The following is an 11208-nucleotide window of genomic DNA, read 5'->3' as shown; positions in this document are numbered from 1 at the left end:
AGCTGAACCGGAAGAACTTAACCAATACCATTGGAGTTTAATATCTTTTTTTAATATTATTTCTTAATATTTCTTACTGTTTATTCGCTATAATAATAATAATAATAATAATAATAATAATAATAATAATAATAATAACCAGGTGCCTATAGCAAAAGTGTCATAATGTGGACTAGGAATCATAGCTGGCGACTGTTTGTCTGTAGTTGGTCATTTCTGTTCAACAGTCCCAGTGATACAGAGCTATCGGTTATAACAGTGCCGCCTCGCAATGATGGCTCAGTATGTCATATTAGAATGTGACCGCTCGACTCGGCTGGCAGTCCGAGTTGGGGATAGCTAGCACCTTGTTAATGTCCTGGCGCTGGGAGGACAAACCAACAAGACACGAGTTCTACTGTAAAGGAGTCTGTTTTTTTGTTTGCAGGCCACGGGCGCTTTTCCCGTGTTTATTCTATTAAAGCCGGTGTTTATATTTTTAAGGACATTGATTCCAGTCACGTGCTCCTGTTTAAGCATGTGCCCGGGCGTCCTTGTTTTCAAACGACTTTTCTTTCTTTCTTTCCTTTTTTTTCCTCGTTATAATCTGTTTGTTTAAGTAACTAAAACACGCTGGAGCGAAATAGTTAAACCACACGTGATTGGATTTTTAGTGGATTAAGTCAGAATGTTGCCTGGGTCCCCCTCCTGTTTTGCCCCAGATCTTTGTTGATGATCTTATAAACCCCACCCACCAGAAGAAGAGAAAGAGAGAGAGAGAGAGAGAGAGAGAGAGAGAGAGAGAGAGAGAGAGAGGGAAAAAAAGTTTTCACTCCAAATAAGAGCCCAGAATTTAATAACTTTGAACCGTACCAGGCCATGGAGGCAGAACGCTGTTTATCCTTCTGTTCTCCTCCCAGCAGGACGACACCCGAAGCCTCCCCGGGTTTGGATCACAATTCTGGGTCTTACCAAGCAAGTGATGAACTTCAGAACCCTCAGCATCCGCACCACCACCACCAGCACCGTCTCAGCCTCCGGGGCGACTTTTACAGCCCAGGCCGGATCGGGAGGTTTCCAGACAGCTCCAGTGAATTTGCGCACAGCGCGCCAGCAGCACCAGATCCACGGGATTCACCCGTGAAAATACAGAACAAATATTTGGAAAGTATGAGCCAAGGCCAAAAGAGTTTAGCAGTTAGCGGAAAGCCGAACTTTTACGAGAGCAGCCCGGAAGGTGAGCGTGGTTTTATTCTTAAACACAAGGAGAAATGCATCATATATACAGGTTTGGTTTTATGATACCGGAGATGGGATGTGTTTAGTGCCCTATAGAATCTGCATCTCCTATATAATAATGAGGCTGCGCACATTGAATTGGCTTTAGTTTAGAGAAAGGGAGAGGGTGATGTTAAAGTTATATTTAAAAAAATGTTTTCCACAAGCTAAACTTTAAAGGTTAAGTTTAGGATTTGTTTTAGCGCATGTGTTATACGTCCCGTTTAATTAATTATCCCCTAAATCTGTGTTCTTTCGCGCTAGAGGCCTGCTACTTTCTAATAGCTTTTTTTATATAGCTTTCCTGAATATACTGCTGTCCACTATGACAATGGAGATGTGTACGGTGAGCGCTCAGCCGCTGCATTGTGAATGTCGTGATGTTGCTTCTAATAGGAAAACCAGTCTCACTTTTAAAGTGGAAGCGGTCCGTCTCTATGACTGCTATTTTAAGAAAATATTTCTGATTTTTTAAAGCAGAACACCACGGAGAAATTGTTGTTCGTAATGTACCAATTCATTGTTATGAGCAGATCTGTCAGTATTATCATATCACCAAGCGAAAAAATTGAAATGGCCATTGCAAAAATATTAAGTGCCTGAAAATATTGCATTGTTGCATTGAAGCACATTTTGCAGATTTTCTTTTTTTTTTGTACAGACGTCGATTTTTTTTTTCTTTTAAGTATTTCTAAATGTGCCGCTGTTTGGTGTTTGTTATGTGTGACTTCAAAACATGATATCTGAAAAGGGCTTCTCATCCCTTTGTATAAGAACATAAGAAAGCTTACAAACGAGAAGAAGCCATTCGGCCCATCTTGCTCGTTTGGTTGTTAGTAGCTTAGTGATCCCAGAATCTCATCAAGCAGCTTCTTGAAGGATCCCAGGGTGTCGGCTTCAACAACATTACTGGGGAGTTGGTTCCAGACCCTCACAATTCTCTAATTTAACACAAATACGTGGTTGTTATTCGTACAGGGAACACGTGACGTTCATGTACTGGCTTGAGGCATTTAGAGACTGAATGTTCTTGTCTTTTAACAGGACAGATTCAAACTGTCGGGTTTGTATTGCAATTATACCAATGGCACCCAAATTGTCAGATACCCAGTGCACGTTTTTAATTTCTCCGATACCCTGGTGGAAGCTATAACCGCATGTTTTAATTAATCTGTATTTTAAATTATATATTAACTTGCATGTATTCAATTATAAATACACTGTCGTTATTTAGAACAGGCTGCCGCGGTCCTGCCAAGATTAGCTGGCTAAAAAGCATTTCACGAAAGTGTACAATTAGACACTAGATACGTCTGCATCCTCATTCAACCTGTAACTCAAAAACTAAACTTGAATTTTAAGACATAGTCTAGTTCTCAATGTACGCGATTCGCTGAACAATTCAAGAGATACCTAATCCAGCGTCATGTTGAATGGAAGCATTCTTGTTCCTTCATATAGAAGAGTTAATTTAATATATAGTACACAGAAAATGGTGCATTCATTTTTTTTAAATGTGAAAAAGTAAAATATGGTGTTTTATTACATGATTTCAAATCTCTTTGATCGGTCTTTATGTGTTTTACAAACAGGCTATATCCGTATCTCTCTTTGGTTTGTTTATACTGTATCGCTTATGTGTGCAGATTTTAAAATATAATCGTTATCAAGAGCAGAAAATATCTTTTAATACACAACCGGCAGCAGGTTAATAAAAATCACGAATTATATTCTACGTGTAAGAGCCACATACCGTGGCAATGCTTCACCGTGTGTTGTTCCACGAGATACAATAGATATATACAACTGTAATTTAACACAAAGCGATTCCCTATTCGAGACTTTATTTTACAATAACATGTAAAACATTTTCAGAAGAAAAAAACACATTTTAAATCGACTGTGGGGGGAAATTAAAATCACATTCTAATACACACACTGTCCCTGATACATAATTGTGTTTTATTTTTAAATTTGGTGGTTCCTTTCCTTTTATAGCCTTTCAAAAGTCTGAATGTTAGCCCAACTTAATATGTTCTTAATATTTAAGACAACACCATGTTTGTGTTGCAATTAAAAAAAAAAAAAAAAAAAGAAAACCAGATAATAATAATAATAATAATAATAATAATAATAATAATAATAATAATAATAATATTATATTGTAAATATTACAGGTTTATTTTATTTTCATAAGAACCTTAACACATCATCCAATTATAAGTTTCTGAACTCTCGTAGATTTGAAGTTCAGTCGACGTGTCAAAACTCGCGGGTCGATAGAACGCGTATAATTAAAATTCCATTCACACGTCACAGAATGATTCTATAATTTTGATCAAAACTCTGGAACAATCGTACCGCTGTATATTTAGACGCTTATAGTCAGCCAAGCAGTACTTTTACAGGAATAATAAAAACTAAATTTAGATGTTACATGAATTGCACTTTGACGGTCTAAGTGTAATGTATCTGTGTGGGTCTTTCACTAATTATTAAAATGATCTAATCAGCCGTGCTAAACTCTCTAGAACAATCTTTATAAATACAGCAATTAAAACAGGGCGCTACCAGACCGCAGCATTGTTTCACACAGGGTGTGTATCGCAATGGATGTCGGTTATGATTATATGTAGTCCATTATATTAGATAACTGTTTTTATAGAAACCTGCCTTTTAAAAATATTTTTTTTAAAAAAACATAACCTATATATGACTATGTACATAATTTAATAACTCAACAAAGCCGCTATCTTTAAAAGGGCTAGGCAGGGACTGAGGTGTATAATGAATTATTACATATTCAAATCAACTTGTTCTTGTGGTTTATAATTTAAATAGATGGAATTACAGCCTTGTTGTATAAATGGGCAAGCATTATTATTATTATTATTATTATTATTATTATTATTATTATTATTATTAAATGCACAATGTGATCTATTAAAGCATGTGTAATATTTATGTATTATAGTCACATTGATTTGATTGATGTATTTTCGATGCAAACACTATAAACAATAGACTATATAGCACTCCATATTAGGGCAGCTGTGTGGAGTAGTGGTTAGGGCTCTGGACTCTTGACCGGAGGGTTGTGGGTTCAATCCCCAGTGGGAGACACTGCTGTTGTACCCTTGAGCAAGGTACTTTACCTAGATTGCTCCAGTAAAAACCCAACTGTATAAATGGGTAATTGTATGTAAAAATAATGTGATATCTGTATAATGTGAAATAACATATAATGTGATATCTTGTAACAATTGTAAGTCGCCCTGGATAAGGGCGTCTGCTAAGAAATAAATAATAATAATAATTATCGGACTAGAACTGATATGTTAAGGGACTGAAAGAAAACAGATTTTTACATTCTAAATATCTCTGTATTCTTAAAAAGTATTCAGTATAATATCACCCTTATCAAAGTTGGACACAGTATTTCTGCAGTTTTCCAATAGTTATACTATGCATTTACCATACCCTAGTTTGTCATGTATATTAATAAGCTTTACCATACCTCGCTATTCTTTACAGTGCTTCCCTATGCTTTAACATGCGTTCACTGTTTATTACACTTAGCTTAGCTTTTACTGTGGGACACTTTTAAAAGGGTAAGCATGCAGGAGATCGCTATTCAAAAACTTCAATGGGGAAAGTGTTCAAGAGTTTCTGTGGGGTTGTAAATAAAGACACGCTAATTATCGCGTTACATTTGCGAAATGAAAAACAGACTTTTGAGGGGTATGCATGTTTGACAGTATGAACGTTTCAATGGGCTTGAGGGAACTATTTACTGTGTCATTGACACAGGATCAAACGGCTCAGTAATGTTTGCTGGAACCCGGAAGCGGCGATATAAATATCAGCTGGGCGTATCCGCGCTCAGACACGGTAGCTACAATTAGTTTTGATGGGAAATGTAAAAGGTCAATGAGTCCGACTTCTTAGTTCACAATTACTGCGCAGTTACACTCCGGGGTCGAACTTGACATGTTCATTTGTAGTCTAAACATGGGTTAACAACATCCCGTTCGTTTAAAGGTTTTTATTTAGTGATTCAAAAGGTATCAAACACTGTTATTTTTTCAGTTTTTTTCTATATAATGTACTTGAATAGTTTCATATTTATTGTATGAAAATACTTCTGACATTTTAAAGCATATACGAGTTCTTTATTGTAAACAGAATGTCATGCGATAGAGCTGAATTGGCAGCTGTGTGGAGTAGTGGTTAGGGCTCTGGACTCTTGACCGAAGGGTTGTGGGTTCAATCCCCAGTGGGGGACACTGCTGTTGTACCCTTGAGCAAGGTACTTTACCTAGATTGCTCCAGTAAAAACCTAACTGTATAAATGGGTAATTGTATGTAAAATAATATGATATCTGTATAATGTGAAATAATGTATAATGTGATATCTTGTAACAATTGTAAGTCGCCCTGGATAAGGGCGTCTGCCAAGAAATAAATAATAATAATAATAATAATAATAATAATAATTGTTTTTCAGAATGTCTATTCTGAAAGCGATGTTTTAAAAGCAATCTTTCTTCCACTGTTTCTCCGTTGCAAAATGTCTTTCACAGCTTTTTTTTTCTCGTAGTTTTGGGTAACAAAATCCTGCTTACGATGGTAAAACCTGGTCCTATCACCGAAGCCTGTTTTATATAGAATATTAGGGTCGATAAGTCGAGCATTTCCATCGCAATACTGAAACACGTCATCGCCGATTGACAGACCACAGGGTGTGTTTTCGTTTATAAGGCGTTACGAGGCGATCCCCACAGTCCCATACTTTGCTCTGATGTGGAATTTAAAAACCTCGTCCTGCTAGTTTGTTTAGGATTTAATTCCCATGTAAAGGCCTCGAAAGACTTTGATAGTTTAGGCCGCTGCAGCGGGAGACGCAGCATATGGGAAAACTATGGAGTGAAATATCTATCAAAAACACTTGTCATTCCTTCGTTCTGTGTGTATTCGTTCTTCATTTCCCCCTAAAACACGACAGCGTTTACACACAGATTCATAGAGAAGGAGTAATGAAGTAGCATGGGCTTATTTCACTAATACTGTCTCTTATTACCGACGCCGCGCCATTGAAGTACTAGAAAAATATTTCTAGATTCATAGTTTGGTAATTCGTAGACTAAACTTACATTTAATAAAAATATCCTCCCCTTTCCTTAAGGATTATCTAACAGTTTTTTAGATTTTGTATTATGAAATACTTTCCATTTTACTATATATATATATATATATATATATATATATATATATATATATATATATATATATATATATATATATATATATATATATATATATATATATATATGGCATTTTGTGGCTCTCTGTTTTAAATATAGCCCACAACACAGTGAACTAAAATAATTAATTCATTATTTAATATTCTATTCTGCACACAGTGTAATTAATTAGAATTGCCGCTTATAATTTATAACACGAGGTAGGATTAAATTTTAAAAGCATATTTTAAAATAATAACACAAACAAACAAATCAAAAAACGATAACCCTGCATAAAAATGATAATAATAATAATAATAATAATAATAATAATAATAATAATAATAATAATAATAATAATAATAATAATAATAATTCCAAGACAACCATTATTTGTTTATTTTGTTATTGGCTAATATTTCAAATCTGTTTTAGGGATAGCGGCTCTTTCGTTACAATTGGAAAAAGACCTGCATCCCATCATCCAAAGTGGAAAGTGATCGATGTAATGCATGTGAAAGAATGCAGTGGCCATTCTGATAGAAAGGGGTAGAGATTGTGTTCACAGAAAGGGCGTGCATTGAAGGTTTAATCGCTCATTATTTTATTTCTATCTTCTTTTAATCTAACCGGATCTGTTTCTGCTTCCCTGACAAACCTCACCGGCGGGATTAGACCGGCACCCTCCTCTTAAACCCAGGATACAAAATCCAACGGGCGAAAAGATACAGCTATCAAATTAGAGCAAGCTTCTAGAACTCCGGAGTAAAGTTCCCAAAGTAAAAACTGCGCGTGCTACATACGATTCCCACCTCCCACCCGAAACTAAACACGATCCACTGCAGCGTGGTCAGGAATCCCAGCAGTGGGGCTGCGCGTTTCTAACTGACAGTAATGCGGAGTTTCTTTATTTACCGAGTATATTAAATACTGTATAATATTTGTATTTTTTAACTGTGAGCTTTATTTAATTAATCAAAATTGGCTTTAAAAAAAACTTGGTGTGTGGAGGTCAGTCTCTTTCTTCAGTGTTTTACCTTTATAAAGGTTTCCTGTTTTGACTAAGACTGGAAGGGAGTTGTTATTTTTTTTTAATGACAGCCGACTCGTGGTTTGCAGGGCGCTTTATGCTGTGAGTGGATGGATAGCAGTCACACTGCACTGTAGCAGATGTCTGTTCAGCTCACGTCGACTTCCAATAATAATAGCAGGGGATAAACAGAAAAGCATTGTGCAGAGCAGGGCTTTCAGGGCTCCCAGAGCGTGCACAATTCAGATTGCATGCTTTTGTGACTAGCAGTAATAACTAGTAGTAATAACTACTTCACAAAAACCTTCAAAGATAACCGAGAATATACATGTGCATATGCATTAAGACTCTTTACAAAAGCCTGCAGTCTGCCAATACAGGGGAGCTAGCTACAAGAGACTCTTAAGAGCGCGCCGGGGTGGGGGGTGGGGGTTATTCGAATAATGACTGCTTAACTGAGGCAGCCATGGGGGGGGGGGGGGGGGGATCAATAATGGAACGATCGATTAACTTATTAATGGTTGCATCTCTACAGGATGGCACAGGGACTCTCTCTCTCTGCTCTGTGAGAAAGCACGGAGAGGTGGGGGGTGGGGGCTAATAGGTGTGGAGAAGTAAATGATGCTGAGCAGATGGCACAAATAAAACCCATGATTTGAACAATCCAGCTGAATGACATGCTGTATACTAACTGTTCCCCTAGGCACCCCTGGACCCCAGGGCTCAGTCCCTGGCCAGTGGAAGGGGTAAAGCAATGTCTCGTGGCTCACGTACTGCTGCTGTATAGCTGTGGCAGAGGAATCAACAGAATGAGTCTCCAGTTGCATTGCTAATGCTGGAGAACAGAGGTGCTTCCAGACAGCGAAGCATGCAAGCTGTATAGCGGCACAGGCATAGAAACTCGCTGTGATGGCAGCTTCAAGTTAGCTTGGTCCACTCTCTCCGGGGTCTGCTTTGGATACCAATGCTTCATCGTTAGCTCCAGGCTGGTTTGTAGTGGTTCCCTACTCGCCCATCTCTCACTGATCTCTTGCTCCCCAGCAGCTGGAGAGAAGCCTCACTCCAAGCCCCTTGGCTTCCCCATGCTGAAGGAGGCCTCCTCGGAGCTGGCGGGGGACTCGGACTCCATCGACCTGTCCAGCAAGAACAAGAAGCGTCGGAACCGCACCACATTCAGCACCTTCCAGCTGGAGGAGTTGGAGAAGGTGTTCCAGAAGACTCACTACCCAGACGTGTACGCCCGCGAGCAGCTGGCCCTGCGCACTGAGCTCACGGAGGCACGCGTACAGGTACGTTACGGCCGTGCTGCAGGGGGGAGAGCATTTGACATGCATGCAAACAAGATCCCTCAAAACCTTCTTTACCATACTGAGCCCAGTGATGCCATCCTATAGTACTTTCATGAGCATCCTGGGGTAGATTTGGGGAGGGGGTGGGGGAATTGGAAACCATTTCTGAGCCCTTTTCTTCCGTGCAGGTCTGGTTCCAGAACCGGAGAGCAAAGTGGAGGAAACGGGAACGCTACGGGAAGATCCAGGAAGTACGGAACCATTTTGCCGCCACTTACGACATCTCCATCCTTCCGCACTCTGAAGCCTACCCCCAGGTAGGGAGACCAGCTCCACCGTCCTTCCACAGAGAGCTGTGCAATCGTTCCCCTGGGAGCTGGCGGGCCGCTTTTAATTTCACTGTGCAAGTTTAGTTCAGTTTGAAGAAACGCAATGGGATTATATTTTCATTATTTTAATGTTTTTAGCAGCTTCGAATACAGAATTAAACTATGGCAATGGAGCTCTGAGTAATAGAGCAAATAAATTCGACTAGCCTTTCCACACTAAAATGCCACAGAATGGCTGTTCATACACATTTATTGCAGCATTATTTAAAATATGTATCTTTTTCGCGGTCGGCTTTAACACGTGCACTGGATTAAAACAGTTTACAGCAGGTAAAGTATCAATGTGCCGCAGGCAAGGGTTTCAACGAGTTGTCTTCTTCACTGTACACTGACTCAACTCCGCGCTGGATTGCTTGAAGCTCTGGCACACCCTCCAACTGTACCGATCTGCCCGGTACAGTACCGGATCCGCACACCTCGATAGTGTGACGCGAAATTTGAAATCCACTCTGTCCCGAGTAGACTGGGAGTGACTGTGCTTTATTGTAATGTAACCTATTTTAAAACAAACTTTATGCTGTTCTGTGAAGTTTCACTAGAATTCGAAAACAAAAAATCGCACTAAAAATCACAATCCAGGCAAACACAAGCTATTACATCGAGAAACTAAACCCCCTCCATAAAATAAACACAGATCAATTCTGAAAAATATAATAATGCATTCCTGCTTGGTCGTGTGCTTTAACCTCTAACCTATAATAATAATAATAATAATAATAATAATAATAATAATAATAATAATAATAATATAGTGTACCTATTTGAATCGGTCATGTTGCAGGACTGATGGCCCTCAGCCATGCATTTGATAGCTGTGCTCTTGCTATTTGTCCTAGATGTTACAGCCCACGTGTTAACCCCACGTTACTTTTCTTTCAGATTCAGAATAACCTGTGGCCGGGCACTGGCTCCGGCAGCCCTGCAGGGAGCTGTGTTTTATCCCACGACAGCATGCCGTCCTCCTGCATGACGCCCTACTCGCATTCCCACGGGAACATCCCCCCGGGGTTCATGGGCATCCCGGGCTCGCCCAGTCACCACCCGGGAATCAACAGCCTCTACTCGCTGCACAGCTTTCCTGCCAGCCTGGGCGGCCACGCCTTCGACTCCGCCCCCGAGTCCGAGTACAAACCCGCCGGCCTCCTGGCTCTGCGCATGAAGTCCAAAGAACCAGGCAGCCTGCTGTCCTGGACCACATGACCAGCGGGAGGCAAGGACTAACACAACAGACACGCCTGAAGTGCAGCTACCAGCACAGCCGCTAGGGGGCGCGAGGCCATGGCTCCTTGCAGGGTGTGATACAGAACTCTATCACCCTGCACCACCTGCTGGACACTTCAAGCATTACAGGTCACACCTGTATCGTTTTCTTCAATTGTGTTGAAAAGCCTCCACAGGCTGTCAATGGATTCACATTGCTACCCCACGTTTTTATAGGGGTGACCAGGAGACCTGGGGATATTTAAATAGCCCTTATTCTTAAACAGGACGCTCCGGTACTTTGCAAGCGGTCTGTAACCTGAACGTTATAGAAACAACGAGTGCAAAAAAAAAACCAGTAACTTAAAGCGAACAATATATATATATATATATATATATATATATATATATATATATATATATATATATGCATATATATATATATATATATATATATATGCATATATATACACAATTGACTCTTTAGTAGATGTACACTTTGCTTTATAAAAATCAGAACAGGTGCAGCTTAAACATTATATATATATATATATATATATATATATATATATATATATATATATATATATATATATATATATATGTTGAATTTGTTTTTTTATTGAATATTTTATTTTAACAAAAACGAATGCAAAATGTGACCAGTGTACCTTAAAAGGTGGTAAAAGGCATGTTTAAAAAAAGGGGGGTGTTAAAAAACATTCCTCTTCCAATAAAGAGGATCCCGTTCATCTTAAAACCTGTCGTTTATTTGATTGCTTTTCTTTTGTTATTATTAT

At 39.0% G+C, this 11208-nt stretch overlaps 1 protein-coding gene across 2 annotated transcripts; it reads left to right on the top strand.

The window, feature by feature from the left end:
* Positions 1 to 778: 778 nt before the first annotated feature.
* LOC117427692 (homeobox protein aristaless-like 3) lies at positions 779 to 10776 on the top strand. Of its 2 annotated transcripts, none has more exons than XM_034045911.3 (4): positions 779 to 1216; positions 8575 to 8819; positions 9008 to 9136; positions 10088 to 10776. In XM_034045911.3, exons 1-4 carry the CDS (start codon positions 859 to 861, stop codon positions 10406 to 10408), a joined length of 1053 nt encoding a protein of 350 aa, XP_033901802.3. In that variant the 5' UTR covers positions 779 to 858; the 3' UTR covers positions 10409 to 10776. The 2 variants fall into 2 exon arrangements, with proteins under 2 accessions (XP_033901802.3, XP_058860312.1); XM_059004329.1 differs by having other exon boundaries at positions 8572 to 8819.
* The last annotated feature ends 432 nt before the right edge of the window (positions 10777 to 11208 follow it).

Source organism: Acipenser ruthenus, chromosome 29 (genome assembly GCF_902713425.1).
Source record: "Acipenser ruthenus chromosome 29, fAciRut3.2 maternal haplotype, whole genome shotgun sequence".
Classification (NCBI taxonomy): Eukaryota; Metazoa; Chordata; class Actinopteri; order Acipenseriformes; family Acipenseridae; genus Acipenser; species Acipenser ruthenus.
This window is presented reverse-complemented; position numbering and strand designations above follow the sequence as displayed.

Coding starts and splice junctions, on each gene's coding strand:
- LOC117427692 (XM_059004329.1), top strand. CDS start 859: ATGGAGGCAGAACGCTGTTTATCCTTCTGTTCTCCTCCCAGCAGGACG. Junction 1,217..8,571: donor TTACGAGAGCAGCCCGGAAG/GTGAGCGTGGTT, acceptor CTTGCTCCCCAG/CAGCTGGAGAGAAGCCTCAC. Junction 9,137..10,087: donor ACTCTGAAGCCTACCCCCAG/GTAGGGAGACCA, acceptor CTTTTCTTTCAG/ATTCAGAATAACCTGTGGCC.